Source organism: Miscanthus floridulus, chromosome 10, assembly GCF_019320115.1.
Source record: "Miscanthus floridulus cultivar M001 chromosome 10, ASM1932011v1, whole genome shotgun sequence".
NCBI classification, from domain to species: Eukaryota; Viridiplantae; Streptophyta; class Magnoliopsida; order Poales; family Poaceae; genus Miscanthus; species Miscanthus floridulus.
Window position 1 is genome coordinate 43,957,775 of NC_089589.1, and position 18,649 is coordinate 43,976,423.

The 18,649-nt window shown below is 43.8% G+C and overlaps 1 protein-coding gene and 1 pseudogene across 1 annotated transcript; both read left to right on the forward strand.

The window, feature by feature from the left end:
* Positions 1–7,204: 7,204 nt before the first annotated feature.
* Positions 7,205–10,820, forward strand: LOC136490119 (receptor kinase-like protein Xa21). The gene is made up of 2 exons (XM_066486601.1): positions 7,205–9,984; positions 10,174–10,820. Exons 1-2 carry the CDS (start codon positions 7,221–7,223, stop codon positions 10,566–10,568), a joined length of 3,159 nt encoding a protein of 1,052 aa, XP_066342698.1. The 5' UTR covers positions 7,205–7,220; the 3' UTR covers positions 10,569–10,820.
* On the forward strand, positions 10,584–18,054 carry LOC136488511 (receptor kinase-like protein Xa21; annotated as a pseudogene).
* Positions 18,055–18,649: the final 595 nt, after the last annotated feature.

The window sequence follows — 18,649 nt, forward strand, 5'->3', positions numbered from 1 at the left end:
TGGGTCTTAAGTTCGGCTAGTTCATTGGAAGGCATTCTATAAGGTCTTCTAGATATGGGTGCTGTACCAGGAAGCAACTCTATCTTGAACTCTATGTCCCAATCCGGGGTAATCCGGGCAAATCATCGGGAAAAACATCCAGAAAGTCACACACTACAGGGATATCTGCCATAGCCTTTGCTTGCACCGCATTTGCCGCACAAGAAAGATTGATGTCCCTGGGTAGTTGCACCAGAAAACCTTCCTGATTACAAGGATCTCTGAGCATGACTACTCTAGTAGATGTATCAATAAGCACCCCGTGACTGCTCATCCAATTCATTCCCAATATCACATCAATTCCTAGACCCGGTAAAACTACCAGATCAACTTGATAACTTCGTCCCTCTATCTCAAGCTGTATGTCCCTGACTACGAGCTTAGTTAGGATAGTACCACTGGCAGCCCTAATACAATAACCCTCACCCTCAATAGTGTATGTTTTCTGCATAAACTTGGATGCAAATGCGGGACTAATAAAAGAATGTGAAGCACCCGAATCAAATAGTACAACTGTAGGGTGTTGATCAATCAGAAACTTACCAGTAGTTACTACCTCTCCTGAAGGAACATCAGCAATATTGGTGTAGTTCACCTGCCCCTGACGGCCACCTTGGTTATTCTTCTTAGGGTAAGGACACTTCCTTGCCCAGTGACCTATCTTGTTGCAGTTCCAGCATGGCATGTTGCTTGGAGGAACATTGGAGCTGCCTTGACTGGTAGTCCCCTTTGGAAGAGCAACTGTAAAAGCCTTGCGAAACCCAGTCTTGCCTGGATTCTTCTTCAGCAGTGGGCGGAACTTAGCAGCTGATGCTGGAGGGTGGAATGGAGCCTTATGTGTGACTGGAGCCTTAGACTATGAGGCACTCGCCTCATAGGCTCTCTTGCGGTTCTTTGAAGCAGCATATATAGCATTGTTGTTCTCTTGGGATAGAGCATCACTAACAAACTCATTAAAATGAGCACACTTACCATTTCCCATAGTCTTCATCAATTTGGGGCTAAGTCCCCGCTTGAAACTTATGATCTTTTTGGCATCAGTGTCAACAAACTCAGTAGCATACCTTGCAAGGTTATTGAAAGCCTGCAGGTATTCATTCAAGCTCTTGTTCCCCTGGGTCAGCTTCATAAACTCCGTATGCTTGATTGCCATGAGACCAGGAGGAATATAATTTCCCCTGAAAGTAGACTTGAACTGATCCCAAGTGATTTGGGCATTAGCGGGCATAGTGGACCGATGATGACTCCACCAAATACTAGCTGGCCCATGTAGTTGGTGAGACACATACTCAGTCTTCAGCACCTCAGTCAAGCGAAGCAGATAGAACTTATGCTCAAGAGTGTTCAACCACTCATCAGCTTGTAGGGGCTCCTCAGCCTCCTTGAAGATCAGGGGTTTCGTGTCAAGGAAATCTTTGAAGTCACTGTATTGATTTGGTTCCGGTCCTTGGCGTGCACCACGACCATCACGATTTGCAATCGTGCGGAGAGCCTCAGCCATAGTGCGCTGTCCTTCCACAAGAATTGCCATCAATTCCGCTGGTGTGGGTGGTGGTGGCGGTGGAAGGTCATCATCATCACCAGCCGCACTAGTGGAACGAGTGCGAGGCATCTGCAATTATGCGCAACCAGCAATTATTGGTGATGTTAGTACATTGGAGAGGAACAATGTAATTACGCCAAACTAAATTTACTGGAGAGAATGTAAAATTCATACAATAACAGAGGCAATACTTCATTCTCTAATCACCACATCATCAATTAGATTACTAGCGCCATACGCAGTGCATTCCAACATGATAGGTTTTAAACTTAACCAACAAGATATGCATCCCGAAGGGAGTGGATTAAAGTACATTGCATGCCAAGTTTGAATTAAAAAGGTACATCCAACATCAGTCATCGTACTTAAGTCCATTACATCAATGACTGCAAAAGCTTAAACTAGTGAGACTTGCTAACTAACTACTCATCGAAGTGATCGCTGTCCACATCGGAGACACCTTGGACTTCTTCTGGATCTTCCTCTTCTTCTTCATTTGCCGGTTCAGCTGCATTGTCATCCATCTGCACGTCCTCTTCTTCTTCATTGGCCTCAATCACTTGAGGTCCACCCACATTAGGATACCTTGGTATGGGGTGAGGAATAGGAAACAGACGGTTGTTCAGTTGATGGTGCTCAACCTGAAGCTCTTCAAGCTACTCTTGGAGTTCTTGCTCCCTTTGGAAAGCATTGTGGTTAGCCATGATCTAGCCCTGACGTCTTTCTTCTGCTAACTCTAAGGCTGCATCTCTATGACGGGTCACACGATCCAACTCCTGTGCTGCCTCATCTCTCTCTCTATGGTGAGGTTCATCAGCTGGTTATGAAGCTCGTCTCTCTCGCGTGCTGTTTGACCCCACTATTGCAGGAGATAATTTGCAATACCCCGGATCGCATCTACTTCTTGCTGAGCTCGCCCACATGCATCCGCCCTACGGCGATACTTGCGGGCACGCAACCTGAACTTGTGCTAGGCTGCCATTGCCTTGCCAGCTTCTTCTAGCACACTAGAAAGGGTGTCCTGCCTGACTCGACAAAGCTTCAAGACGGCCATCATAGCACTCATTCCAGCATTGTCGCTCTGAACACGTTCACCACGGCCTCGAACCAAGGCCTGGCCAACCTCTTGAGTCCACTCAGCCTCAGTAGGAGCCACTTGGGGAATGGATGAAGCTAGTCCACCCACTAACTCATCCCCGAAGCTCTGTGCTATATCCATAAGCACATCAAGGGCAGCAACTTGAGCGGCTTCCCATGGGCTTTGCCCATCAGTCTCAATGCTCCACCCATGCCACAACGACCTCGTGGGGTTCTACGGCACTATAAAGGTCACAACGTACTAAGGTACATCTCCCAATGGTACCACCTGCCTCCACGTGTAGCGGGGTGCCTCCGGGTACCCAACTAAACTGAGCACCCTCCAGAGCAAGGTGGGCGTACCAAACTGGCCCAAAAAGGTGCTGCTACCAGTAGGAAATACGGGCGCGGCCATCTGTATCAAAAAGGGATTCAACTCACGTGAGAGGATTATTTTGCTGAGAGATTGAACTTAATACTTGGGATAAGCAATTATAAGGGAGGGAGTAATGCAATATGAATGACATGAGTGAATATGATGCATGCTCGTTCCGTACGTCCTCACAAACCTAAGAAAATTTAAGTTTTAGCGGAATATACGGTGGCATACATACGTTCTCTCAATTAGCGGTAACTAGTCGATCTACACGGTGCATGGTTAGCGTACCTGCAGCAAACTTCATTGCAGCCCAACCCAACAAGATATAATGCTAATAACAAAAGTAGTAACTAAGATACTCTCCATATATACATCCCTAGATATATATACTTTGGTACCCAAACTACCCTTTAGATGTACCCACAATTAAGTACCTTCATATATACATGTATGCAACATGTAAATACTCCAGTAACCACAACTAACTCTCTCCTAGACCGACGGTTGGACGGTCATGCTCTCACAACTCACACTTACCTTAGCGTAGAGGCAATTGATCCATACATTACCATTCAAACGAATGGCACCCATGCAATATCACGCCACATGGACGACGAAATAGAAACAATCAATTTCCCCCAAGTTAGTAATTATATATAAGCCACCTAGAAGTCCTTAAGTGGGCTACAAGGGATGTGATCACCAGTACACTATAAATTTTTTGATTTTTGAACACTTATATATAACTATAAGTTGAAAACCGTTTTCACAACAAAAGCTTTTGTTTTAAATACCCGTTGACATGTTTAGTGTTGAATCTAGCTCTGATACCATTCTGTAACGTCCCGCCTCTACAAGACCGGGCCCGCTTACATCTAGCAGCTTTTCTAGGATATAGACTGCCATCACAGACCCACACAAATCTTTTCTGCGCACTTTGTCCTCACTCATGCGCGCCCGAGAAGGACTTTCCGGTCAGTCACCCATCCTAAAATTGCTCTAGACCAAGCACGCTTAACCTCAGAGTTCTTTAGAGATGGGCTTTCGAAAAAAAAGTTGCAACTTATTGGTATGAGTATCCTATTAATCCTGTTAAGCCCTGGGCCGGGATGTTACATCCTCACCCCCTTAAGAGACCGACGTCCTCGTCGGTCAATCCGAAGACAGGAACGCCCCCTCTTGGCCACATCCGTGTGTCCAGTGCCAGCGCATGTGCCATGCCGTGTGACCACTCTAGGACCACTCCAGCCATGCGCACCATGCCTACGCAACTACGACACACACGCCTGTGAAACCGCGAGAGTCGGCTCTGATACCATTCTGTAACGTCTCGCCTCTACAAGACCGGGCCCGCTTATATCTGGAAGCTTTTCTAGGATATAGACTGCCCTCACAGACCGACATAAGTCTTTTCTACGCACTTTGTCCTCACTCATGCGCACCCGGGAAGGACTTCCCGGTCGGTCACCCATCCTAAAATTGCTCTAGACCAAGCACGCTTAACCTCAGAGTTCTTTAGAGATGGGCTTCCAAAAAAGAAGTTGCAACTTGTTGGTATGAGTATCCTATTAATCCTGTTAAGCCGTGAGCCGGGATGTTACATCCTCACCCCCTTAAGAGACCGACGTCCTCGTCGGTCAATCCCAAGACATGAACGTCCCCTCTTGGCCACATCTCCCAGTCGCTCCCTTGGCTCCGGTGGTGCAGCCCCGTTCTCTCCGGCCTGCCGTCCCTCGCGGCCACCAGCCCAAGCACGCCGTGGCGGTCACGAGATCCAGAAAGCCATCTCGTACCTCCTGCAGTTATGAGCAGCAGATTGGTTGCTTCAGTACTTTCCTTTTTCTTTGAGAAAGCTTCGATTCAATCCTTCCTAATTTTGATCCGTGCTCATGGTCTTCGGCCCCATCCGTCCGATTGTCCGTCCATCTGCAGCTGTGCCATCTCCGTCGATCTGCAGAGTGAGCACAAGCTGTGCTGCAGCCGCGCCGTTAGTGGCGGATCCATATTCATGGCTATGGGTGCGGCTGCCCCCACAAGAAATTAGAAAAACAGGGATCATATTTAATTTTTCATCTAATATGCAGCCATACGATAAAAAACTATGCATCCACAAAGCAAGCGCACCTCTCTTAAATTTACTTAGCTCTACCACTGTGCGTCATCCCTCTCTGGCCGGTGTCAGTGTAGCATGTGCAGCAAGCCGGAGTGGCCGCCTCTCCCTCGAGCTAGCGCGCAGCATGGTGGCCGCCGGCCGCCTCATCCTGGACGAACGGGAGCATGCTGGGAAGAGAGAAGTGAATGACATATGGGCCATGTATGACATGTAGGTCCGCTGACAATAGCTTTTGCAAAAGCCATAGTTGTTCAACCAAATGGTCTTCTGTCTTTTCCACGGCTACTTTTTCAAAGCCCATAGCTCACAGCAGCTTTTCTAAAAGTCACAACTCAACCAAATAGGGCTTAATGTTTTGGTAAAGGCTCAAAGTATGTTGTATGCGGACTCAAAACCTACTTGTAATAGGAGTGCATGACTTAAGAAAGACGTGCTATTAGGACTTTTATTTCTTTTAGGGTTTAAGTGTACAATCCTACTAAGAGCAGAACTCTACTTGCATGCATGAGGGCTTTGAAGAAGACTACGACCTAGATGGATCCACTAGCTGCTAATAGTTCGTAACTAATATTAGCTAGTTTGGCCTAGCTCTATGGATCCAAACAAGATCTATATATATAAACAAAAGGTAGAGACCATATGTATCAACCAAGTGAACACAAAGAGTCTCATCTAAAACTTGCAAGTACCTGTTTGAGGAACAACCAAAGCTGATGGCTCGTCAAATGCTAATGGCACTCCCTTGAGAGCCTATCGCTATGTCGTTGTGTCATCTAGTGCCTGTTTGGATGGACTAGGACTAACAACTAGTCATATTAGCTCCTATAAGTGGACTAGTGAACTAACAACTAGTTCATGACTAGTGGACTAACAATTAGTCCGTCTATTTAGATGCTTAGGGACTAAAAATTAGTCAACTAGTTGTTAGTTCTATGGATCCAAACAGACCCTTACAAGTGCAGTCATCTCTACTTAACCCTCAACTGCTAATTATTACAACATATGTCTAATATAATTCCTTTAGTATAAATTAAGTATTCAATGCATACACAATAATGCCTACCTTGGTGAATATTTCGCCACATTGAAGAATGTTATCCGCAGAACTCTGGACTTGAGTTCTCGTCTTTGCCTTCATAAAGACCAGCCCAATGAGTTTGACTTGGCCTCAATCAGATCACCTTGAGAGACCTCTGTCCTCGCAACTCCAATCCATCCCAGTGGCTCCAACTTGAATAATATGCATCATTGCAACTTGTACATATGCAATGCCATCTCTCTACTATCTAGAAGAGATTAGTGTCATTGTCTGACTCACTGATGCTGCAATATTAGCACTTGCCTTCTTCCTCCTTAGATATGCATAATGGAACATGCCCACTCAAGGTTCACTTTATCGATAGAAAAATATACAGGAGGCCACTGATAAATGGATTTCAGAAAAATTATTGGTCAAAACAAACACAAAGGGCTAAATTTCTCAAGAAGTCAAAGCATTTTACACCAAGAACGAACTAGCCCAATTACATGTTTTATCGGAATTTTATTGCCAACAAACTTTTCCCTGGCCCCGACTGCAATAGATACGTGAAATACCACTACGGTTTTCTGAAGAAACTTGGGTAATTTGACTTACACAGAGGCCCCTTTTGAATTTTACTTTTCAGCTTGGACGACGACCTGATCTGTTCAGCCAATTTGGACTGTGTGAAACGGAACAAGGAATCCTTGCAAGGAAAACAGTAATGCTGGATGGTGATTGGTCCAGTTCGATTAGAACGATAGTGTGGTTCTTGGATGCATCCATAGCAAAAGAACATTGACCAAAGACTAGAAGCTAGGCGGCCAATGAATTGGGAAACACAGTTTTATGCGTACTCTCACCATGTTTTTTACTCTTTCCAGCTTCCGGGCTGGGCTTGATGAGAGCTGACCTGTTTTGGTCTCTTGGTCTTGGGATGTGACTGTGAGTGTGACATAACATCCTCCTCTATTTATACCATCCAGTCTATTGTCTTGGTGGCCAACGCAAACTAAACTTTGCATGCTGGTAGCCACTTCTCCTCCTCATGGCCCGAGCAATAAACCTGATCTCCTTGTTGCTGTGCTTCTGTTCCCATGCGCTGCCGTCCCTGGGGAGCAAGAACAACAGCTCCACCTCCACAGACGAGCTTGCTCTCCTCTCCTTCAAGTCCATGGCGTCTTCAGGCCAGTCCAGCTTGCTGGCTTCTTGGAACACGTCCAGCCACTACTGCAACTGGCCAGGAGTGGCCTGCGGCAGCCGGCACCCCAGCAGGGTGGTCGCCCTGCGACTGGCCTCCTCCAACCTCACCGGACAAATCAGCCCCTTGTTGGGCAACCTGTCCTTCCTCCGGGAGCTGGTCCTCGACGGCAACAAGCTCACCGGGCCGATACCGCCGGAGCTCGGCCATCTTGGCAGGCTTCAGGTGCTGAACATGAGCAAGAATCTTCTGGAAGCAAGCGTTCCCAGGACCCTGGGAGGATGCAGAGAGCTCAAGAGGCTTGATCTACATGACAACCATCTCCAAGGTGAGATCCCACACGAGATCGGCGCCTTGCAAAACGTGGTCTCCTTGAGTCTGAGCAAGAACGGCTTGGCAGGAGAGATACCTCCATCTCTAGCAGGATTGACATCCATCAGAAAGTTATCTCTGTACGCAAACAGATTATCGGGCGACGTACCACCTTTTCTGGGCAATCTAACCAGCCTCCAGATTCTTGAGCTCCATGAAAACATGCTGTCAGGTACCATCCCTTCGTCCCTGGGCATGCTGCCCAGTTTGTCTGGGCTCAGCTTAGGCTTCAACAATTTGAGTGGCCTCATCCCAGATTCCATCTGGAACATTTCCTCGCTTGTTCGGCTCTCTGTCAGTCATAACATGCTGAGTGGAGCAATTCCTCGAGATGCATTCAATAATGTTCCCCGTCTGCAGGAGTTATTCATGGATTTCAACCAGTTCGATGGCCCGATCCCGGCCTCGATATCTAACGCTTCTGACATGGTGATGCTTCAGCTCATCAACAATTCTTTCGGTGGAGTTCTTCCGACAGCGCTGGGAAGACTAGGAAACCTCAGTTTCCTGCAGCTCAGTGTGAATTTTTTTGAAGCCAAAAAACCAAGAGACTGGGAATTCATAACTGCTCTAACGAATTGCTCTCAGTTGCAGGTTATGGAAATGTTCCTGAACAGTTTTGAGGGGTTGCTTCCTGCTTCAATTTCCAATCTTTCTTCTTCGATACAAATTCTTAACTTAGCAGCCAATGACATCTCGGGAAACATTCCTGATGACATCGGCAACCTCGTTGACCTGCAAACTCTGGCTCTCGCTGAGAACGACCTCACAGGATCTCTTCCCTCTTCCTTGTGCAGTCTTAGAAACTTGGTCAGGCTTTACCTAGTCGGGAACGGCATATCCGGGACAATCCCACTGGCCATAGGAAATCTTTCAGAACTGTCTTTGCTTGACCTCAGTTTTAATGACATTAGCAGTACAATACCAAGCACGCTTGGAAACCTCACAAAGCTGTCACAGCTGGGTCTTTCACGGAACTACTTGACTGGCCCAATTCCTAGAGAAATATTCAGCATCTCCACGCTTTCCATTGGTTTGGATCTGTCTAACAACAACTTGGAGGGATCACTGCCACAGGAAATTGGGAATCTAAAAAATCTCGTACAGTTCTATGCAGAATCGAACAGCTTATCAGGGGAAATCCCTAGCACCATAGGTGAATGCCAACTTCTCCAGTATATCTTTCTTCAGAACAACACCTTGAATGGCAGTATTCCATCCTCCATGAGCCAAATGAGCGCTCTAGAATTTCTTGACCTCTCCAGGAACAGTTTGTCAGGCCAGATACCCAAGTCCTTAGGGAACCTTACCACGCTCCAACACCTCAACCTTTCATTCAACAACCTAGCTGGACAAGTGCCAGATTTTGGCGTTTTCGCAAACATCACTGCAATCTCAATCCAAGGCAACCACAAACTTTGTGGTGGCATTCAAGGTCTGCATTTGAAACCATGTCCTGTTCCTGTACAATTATTGCCAAAGAAAAAACATAAATTCCTAGTGATTCCTATCGTTATTTCTGTATTAGTGACAGCACTAGTCATACTAGCCTTGCTCTGTATGTTACTTATTTGGCGCAAGAGAACAAAAAAAGCTATTCCATCAGCAGAGTCCAAGCAAGGCCACCCGTTGATCTCTTATTCACAGCTACTAAGAGCAACAAATGATTTCTCAGAAGCAAACTTATTGGGCTCAGGATCATTTGGATCAGTCTACAAAGGAGAATTGAATTTGCAAGACTGTGGAAGTACAAATCTTGTTGCTGTGAAAGTACTGAAACTTCAAACTCCGAAGGCGCTCAAGACTTTCACTGCTGAATGTGAAGCACTACGAAATATGCGACACCGGAATCTTGTCAAGATAATTACAGTTTGCTCTAGCATTGATGCCATGGGGAATGATTTCAAAGCAATTGTGTATGACTTCATGCCCAATGGCAGTTTAGAAAGTTGGCTACATCCAGACAGAAATGGTCTGGAAGAGCAAAGATACTTGAACCTCTTGGAAAGAGTGACTATACTCCTTGATGTGGCTTATGCGTTGGATCACCTTCATTGCCATGGACCCACACCTATTGTACATTGTGATCTCAAGTCAAGTAATGTGCTCTTGGATGCTGATATGGTAGCCCGTGTTGGAGACTTTGGGCTTGCTAAGGTTCTTGTTCAGGGAAGCTCGTTGTTGCAACAGTCGTCAAGCTCGGTCGGATTTAGAGGCACAATTGGATATGCTGCTCCAGGTTAGCCTAATAAATATGTTTTCATTCTTTTTTGTTATATTCCATCATTGCTGCCTAGATGTTTGTAGATTGCAGTGGAAAAAATAATGGTGGTTTTCCAGGGAAAAATTACTAGCCACTTTATTATAAATTTAGAATTTTTTGTGTTGCAAAGTCTAATATTTTTAAAATACCCAATTAATGCAACAGAGTATGGTGCTGGAAACATGGTGTCGACACATGGAGACATTTACAGTTACGGAATTTTGGTCCTGGAAACAATAACTGGAAATAGGCCTACTGAAAGTAGATACAGACAAGGATTGATGAGCCTCCGTGAACACGTTGATCTAGCCCTCCGTGATAGAACAATGGATGCCGTCGACACACGCCTGTCTGCGGACCTTGAAAATGAGCTCCACACCATGGGTGATGATTGTTCATACAAGAGGAAGATGGATGGTGTTGCTGCACTTCTGAGTCTTGGAGTGTCCTGCACTCAGGAACTGCCATCAGGCAGAATGCCAACGGAAAGTATCATCAAAGAGCTACTTGCAATCAAAGATTCGCTCCTGAGAGAACACCGAACATCACTAGGTGGATGATACGGCAATGCGCCAATGCCTGACAGTTTCATGTGCAAAAGGAATATTTTCCTTTTCAAGTGTCTGAAGAAGCTTATTCCAGCAGCAGCATTTTCTACAAGGTACTAATAATTAAGGTAGAGCGTGGATGGTTTTTTTTTTGGATCTTTTCCAAAGTTATTATAACACAGTACAGCTGAGTTAGTTTGTAAGACTGGAGTGATTATATAACTTAATGTTACATGGTCGCCTAGAGATGCTACTAATATAATATGCCAGTACGTTGCCTGCACCTTTTGTGTGATAATGTAATCACATCTGTTTTCAATATTCGTCGAAATTTTGTCTCTTATGAATGTCTTCAATATTTGTCTTGATGTCATGTGAGAAATTCTGATTACGGCCGGCCCTGGCCTGTTTCCAAAATCTGATCACCGGCACCGCTCACTTTGTTGTTCACCTTGGCAATTGACCCCCTCCATAAAGTGGTGGAATTCACAGCACAATTTTCGTTAGAAAAAAAGAATTCACAGCACAATGGTGCATTTTTAAGAACGGTACTGCTTAAAGACATGAAACTCACCTCTTCCAACTCGTAAGGAAAAACAAAACGGTGCACCAAGGAACTCGCAGAAGACGCCTGGATTACGCCCTTGAGGGGAAAGATCACCACAGCTACACAAGTTGAAGAATTCATCTCCCTCTGGATCTGTGTGCATGACATTCAGCTACAGCTAGAGGTTGTGGAACAAATCAATAGGAAATGACCACCGATAGACGGTATAGCACCAAATTGGCTTCAGGGCCGAATTCGTAGGCTCCCACCGCAGGTTCAAAACGAACACCATTTGGCAAGCACCATTCACAACTGGCCACACCAAGACTCCTGTGTGCTTTGTAATGGCCTAATGGAAACCAGCTACCATCTTTGCCTCACATGTCCCTTTGCGCAAGAGGTTTGGAAGCATATCTTGTCTTGGGAACACATGGCAAACGTCAACATGGCTCAACAGGCGAGCTTCACAATGGTAGGAGATTGGTGGGAACACACATTGACCTTAATCCCCAAAGAACAAAAGAGAATGTTCAACAGGCTAGCTATCTACACGACTACACCTGGTGGAGCCTCAGAAAAGAGCAGAACCGTAGGATTTTCGATAATATCCACTCCACACCTCTTCAAGTAGTTGGACAAATCAAAGAGAGCGTACCTATTCGAGGGAGGGGGGGTGGAACACTCACGTTTCACTTAACTATTTCTGGCGCGGGTCATTTTGGACCCAGGCAAGCTTCTCTTGGGGTGGTTTGTGGTTTTGTTAGCACCCTACTTTGTATATAAAGCTTTTCTACCTTAATTGTTAGGCAAAGCTCCTGCCTTTTTTTCAAAAAAAACATGAAACTATGCGACGTTCTTTATGCATATGATATGATGAGGCCATTTTTGTGATCCACTAAGCCCATGCTCCGTAAATAAGGTTATTTGGAGGCTCACCATGTCCAAGACAAGCTCAAGATCATTCCTCAACAATCATCCTAAAAAAGAAACCCTAACCGAAGGCGCTATAAAAAGTAGAATAATCGATGATTCTGGCTAAGATTCCGCACTATTTTGCAACCTAGTGATGCACTAGGTTGAGGAAGCTGAGAACAGATCGCCATGGTTTCCAAAAAGAATCTTTCTTGTGATCTGGAGACCACTGCTGGAAAATGGTCTTTACATGATGGAAGGATTTACAGCAATATCATAAAGTAGCCCCAATGATTAGTGACGGCAAGGAATGAAAGGTGACAAGGACAATCTTATTTCTTCTGCGTTAAGTGAAGGAAGTTAATCACCTACTCTCTGTCCTTTTTTAGTTATCGGTACGGTATTCGTGCCGGTCAAATTTTCTTATGTTTAGCTAGATTTGTAAAAAAAAATATTAACAATACTCGTACCACACAATAAGTTTATCATGGAAATAGATTCAACGATCTATCTAATGATACTAATTATTTACCATAAATATTAACATTTTCTTATGTATTTGATCAAAGTTGAGTATATTTAATTTTTCGAGAAGCGAGAACAACAGTTAAAAGGGGACCGAGAGAGTAACTTTCGAACCTATTTTTTAATTAAATATAATCAGTTAGATCTTTCCTTCCTCTTTTTTTGAATAAAGAAATACAACTATCCATGTATCCATTCGGTATCCCGTATCCATTCGTTCGTTAGTGCTGTCAGGCATTCTTTTAGGGCTGCCTTTGTCCTGTTGTCCCCCACTTGCCAATTTGCCATGTAGACGCTATATGCAACATGCGAGACTGACTGTCCAATGACAATGAGCCACTGAATATCAGTTGCTGCCAAAGACTGCCTATCGTTTGCCTTTGGACCACTGGATGACCCGGAAACCAACAACTACTCCGGTATCTAGTCATGGTTTGTTTGAAGAAGCATCATTATGAGTTACATAATCTAACAAGATATTGTACGATCATATAAATTACACTAACTATTCATATGTTTAAAATTTTAGATTATATTTTTATGATTACAAACTTATAATCATTGAACAGGACATTAGATTACAAATCTAACTGTATCAAGTTTGTATTCAATAGTCAAATTTATTGGCTAAATTAGTGGTCAAAGATTTGTTTGAATCTTGATATACGTGAATGCCTTATAAACCAGACTAGAGGGACTAACCCGGACGAAGAGGTACTCGGTTCCATGCCAAAATTTTTGCTTCTTGTTTCCGTGAAGAGCTGGTTTCTTACTAGAAACCTAGCTGAAGAGGTACTCAGTTCCTGCCAAAAGCCCAAAATCGCTAAGAAATGACTGCCCATTAAGGACAACTCCCAACCATGACCCTGTGCGCTAGGTTTGAATTCGGTTGTGACGCCGGATTTAGACCCGACAATCACTACTGGAAACCGATACTTTGCCGAGTACCGGAGGCTTTGCCGAGTGTATTTTATCAGGCACTCGGCAAAGACGGTCTTTGCCGAGTGCCAAATAAAATACACTCGGAAAAAAAAACACTCGGCAAAATGCATCTTTGCCGAGTGCTTTTTTTCTGGCACTCGGCAAATATGTATTTTGCCGAGTGCTATTTTTCGGCACACGGCAAAATGCGTCTTTACCGAGTGCCTTTTTCTGGTACTCGGCAAAGATGTATTTTGCCGAGTGCCTTTGTTTTGGCACTCGGCAAAGAGACATTTTACCGTGTGCATTTTTTTTTGGCCCTCGGCAAATCAGTTTTTCAAAGCAATTTTTGAGGCCCTAAATGAATTCAAATGAAAAACTTTTCAACTACAAAGTTGTATAACTTCTCAAGATCTACAAAGTTTATTTTGGTCATTTCTTTATTTGACAAAGCGACAATAACGTTGTTTATAAAATCTACATCTCTCATATCTCTCATATTAGTTTTATGAAAGTAGAAGAGAAATATATAAGATTTGTGAACAATGTTCCTACCACTATGTCGGATGAACAAATGACCAAAATAAACTTTGTAGATCTTGAGAAGTTATGAAATTTTGTAGTTGGCAACATTTTGATTTGAAATCATCTTGTCATGCAAAAACGACGTTTGAATTTAAAAAATTTAAAATTTGAATTTTTCAAAAGACCTCGGATGGAAAAACTTCCTAAATGAAAATTGTAGATCTCCAAAAGTTATGAAACTATGTAGTTGACAACTTTTTGATTTGAAATCATCTTATCATGCAAAACTACGTTTGAATCTCTCAAATTTGAAATTCGAATTTTTCAAACGACCTCGGATGGAAAAACTTCCTAAATGAAAATTGTAGATCTCGAAAAGTTATGAAACTTTGTAGTTGACCACTTTTTGATTTGAATTCGTTTAGGGCCTCAAACAAGCAATTTACTCTCGATTTAGTATAATATATGAGGATAGATAACGGAATATAGACACAAGTGATAGTGTAGTGTAGTAGTAGAACAACAGACACATGAGGGAGAGGTCGTGAGTTCGAATCCCACCGGCCACGTTAGCCGCAAATTTAGCGCAAAAAATGCACCGACTTCGATGAAGACGGGCGCTGGCTGGTGGCGGCCTCCCCCGAAAAAAAAATTGAAAAATTTTGCTATTATTTTTGGGTTTTTTTTCGCATTTTCAATTTGCCGAGTGTAAATCTTTGCCGAGTGCTTTTCCGGCACTCGGCAAAGGCTTTGCCGAGTGCCCGACAAAAAGCACTCGGCAAATAGCTGTTTGCCGACAAAAAAGATGCCGTATGTTGTATGCCAAGTGTTACACTCGGTAAAACAATTGCCGAGTGTTTTTTGGCCATTGCCGAGTGCCCCTGGCACTCGGCGAAATGACTGTATCCCGTAGTGAATGATTCATGGACCTGGAGTAGCGAGCCCATGAGGATTAAGCAATAGTACATTAACAATTCCATTCTAATCTCCTACAGTCGAAGGACTCTCTAGTACACAGACTAAAGACTGGTATGGCAAAGCTCCCCACTTGACTTGACGTTGACGACGACTCTCAGCAGGCTCCGGAGCCTGAACCTGAGCGAAAACGCCCTCCAAGGAAGCATTCCAGCGGCCATCCCTCGAGGCTGCACCAACCTGACGTTGCTGGACCTCAGCCACAACCACCTCCAAGGTGCTATCCCTCTCCAGTTCGGCGCTGGTATGTCAAATCTGACTTACCTGTCCCTCTGGAAGAACAATCTGTCAGGAGAGATCCCTCGATCTCTGGCAGAGCTGACATCACTCCAACGCCTATATCTGGATTTGAACATGCTGTCTGGTGAGATCCCACCTGCTTTAGGCAATCTGACAAGTATCATCCAACTATACCTACAGAAAAACAGGCTATCAGGGCAGATCCCATCGTCTCTGGGACAGCTGCGTAGTGTGTTCGATCTTCAAGTAGGGTTCAACAACCTGACTGGAGCAATTCCAACTTCTATTTGGAATATCTCGTCTATGAAAAGGTTTTCTGTCCAGTACAACATGCTTACTGGCACGATACCAACAAATGCATTCAGTGCCCTTCCACGTCTCCGCCAGCTATTCATGAACAACAACTTGTTCCATGGTTACTTCCCGGTCTCAGTAGCCAATGCTTGCAATATGACACTGCTTCAGATCGATGGTAATTTTTTCAGAGGCGTTATTTCCCCGGAGATTGGAAGGTTAAAGAAGCTCGTGGTCCTTCTTCTCGATAACAACTTATTTGAAGCTAAAGAACCAAAGGATTGGGAGTTCATTACCCAACTGACGAATTGTTCCCAGTTACAGGAGCTGGGATTGTCTTCTAATAGGTTTGGTGGAGTTCTTCCTGATTCAATTTACAATCTTTCCACTTCCCTACAAATTCTTGCCCTGGGAAACAACAAAATCTCAGGAAGTATTCCTGAAGATGTTAGTCGTCTTATCAGTTTGCGTAGTCTTGACTTCATATAACTTATTCACGGGAAACCTTCCCTCTTCCTTTGGAATGCTTACAAACTTGGCTGGTCTCACTGTAGCTCAAAACAACTTAAGCGGGCCAATCCCATTAACCTTAGGAAATCTTACTAAACTAAATTTTGTGTGGCTCGGCATGAATGCGTTCAGTGGTAGAATTCCAGAAACTCTTGGAAACCTCACAGAGTTGTCATCATTAAGTCTTACAACTAATAACTTGAATGGTCCAATACCGAGCACATTATTCAACATCCAAACATTATCAATGCTCTTTGACATATCACATAATAACTTGGAGGGTTCAATACTTCTAGAAGTAGGGAAGCTCAAAAATCTTATTGAGTTCCATGCAGAATCGAACAAATTATCAGGTGAAATTCCTTAGCACCCTTGGTGAATGCCAAGTTCTACAGCATCTTTATCTGCAAAATAATTTCTTCGATGGTAGCATCACATCAGCTCTAAGCCATTTGACAAGTCTTGAAACTCTGGATCTCTCGAGAAATAATTTGTCAGGGCAGATACCCATGTTCTTAGGAGATATGACTATGCTCTATTTACTGAACCTTTCCTTCAACAACTTTGTTGGAGAAGTGCCCACTGTAGGTGTTTTTTCAAATGCTTCTGGAATCTCAATAAATGGAAATGGCAAACTTTGTGGTGGCATACCTAATCTACATCTGACCCCTTGTTCTTTTTAACAACCAAAGAAAAAACATAAATTTCCATTAGCACGTGTGCTTATTCCTCTCATCGCAACACTTCTCATTCTTGCATTGCTCTACAAGCTTATTACTTGGTACAAGAAAAGCAAAGAACAAATCCCCTCAACAATGCCAATGCAAGGCCATCCTTTGGTCTCTTATTCACAGTTGGTGAAAGCAACAGATGGTTTCTCAACAACCAATTTATTGGGCTCTGGATCGTTTGGGTCTGTGTATAAAGGAGAGTTAGAAGAGAATCCTGGTGAGACTACAAATCTTGTAGCTGTGAAGGTACTAAAACTTCAGACTCCTGGGGCACTCAAGAGTTTCACCACTGAATGTGAAGCACTACGAAACCTAAGGCATCGAAATCTTGTGAAGATAATCACAGCCTGCTCAAGCATTGATAACAGAGGGAATGACTTCAAAGCAATCGTGTTTGACTTCATGCCCAGTGGAAGTTTAGAAGGCTGGTTGCATGACGAGACAAATGACGACCAAACAGAGCAGCAGAAGTGCTTAAATCTCCTTCAGAGAGTTACCATACTGATCGATGTGGCTAATGCTCTTGATTATCTACATTGGCATGGCCCTGTACCTGTTGTCCATTGCGATCTGAAACCAAGCAATGTGCTTTTAGATTCTGAGATGGTGGCCCGTGTTGGAGACTTCAGACTTGCTAAGATTATTGTTGACACATCCCCGTTTTCTGACCAGTCAATGAGCTCAATGGGATTTAGAGGGACGGTTGGTTATGCTCCCCCAGGTTAGTTGTATATGTTTTCTGTTTTTCCACTTGTTTACATTTGTTGTTGCCTAGTTCTGTCAAAAATAATGCATGTAGCTCTTGTTTTTATGTAAAAAAATGGTGTTATTAGAATCTTTTTTCGAAAGATCTTGTGTTATTTGAATCTGCCTTATATTTTTCCACTTGAATATTACTGACTTCCTGCCCTGATTGTCTTGAATCTGTGATGCAACAGAGTATGGTGCAGGGAACATGGTATCAACGCAGGGAGATATTTATAGTTACGGAATTCTTGTGCTTGAAACAGTCACTGGGAGGAAGCCGACTGAGAGCAACTTCACTAGAGGACTGAGCCTCCGTGTGTTTGTTGAGCTGGGGCTGAATGGTGGTGAGCTGGACGTTGTTGACACCCAGCTCTCTTTAGGCCTCGAGAATGAGCTTCCGAATGCCAACAAGTTTTCAGGCAAAACAAAGATGGATTGTCTCATTCCACTGCTCAGACATGGAGTGTCGTGCTCTCACAAAATGCCGTCAAATAGAATGTCAACAGGAAACATCATCAAGGAACTACGTTGCATTAGGGAATCTCTCATGAGGGAGTACAAAACATGTTGAAGCGAGCTGCTCAGCTTATGGAAACTTAAGCTTGTAATAGTTCAACCGAAATTTGAAATTTCGGGTAACAGAGTTCATAGGCCTTCAGTGTCATATTAGCAATATTTGATAGCAATGTTTGAATTTGCATCTCATATGTTCTTGCTTGTGTTCTCGATCTATATGCAAGGATAAGCCTGGCGAGGTCAATCGTACCACACACGGTTGATAACCAACGGAGCTATATGGTGTAATGCTTGTGAGGGGTTCGAATCGTTCTGGATTAGGTCCGTCAATGTCTAGATTTCCATGTTGACTGTCATCCAATAGGTAATGGTAATATTAAGACGTCTCCTAATATTTTAGCCTTTGTAGAAGCATGTATTGATAGGCTAGTATAGACAAATAGATAACGTCATCACAATGGATAACAATTACAGTGAATCTATAGCGACGGGTAGGAGGCTTGGGTGGCTAGCTGCTCTAGCGTTGGAGTAAGGGATCCAAGTTTTAATCCTAACGGGTGCACTCTGACTAGAGGGGCCCTTGCTTCCTAGTGTCCTACAACCTCCGTCCTAAAACACAATACATTATGACTTCCAAATTTGTACTGAAA

Coding starts and splice junctions, on each gene's coding strand:
- LOC136490119 (XM_066486601.1), top strand. CDS start 7,221: ATGGCCCGAGCAATAAACCTGATCTCCTTGTTGCTGTGCTTCTGTTCC. Junction 9,985..10,173: donor AATTGGATATGCTGCTCCAG/GTTAGCCTAATA, acceptor TTAATGCAACAG/AGTATGGTGCTGGAAACATG.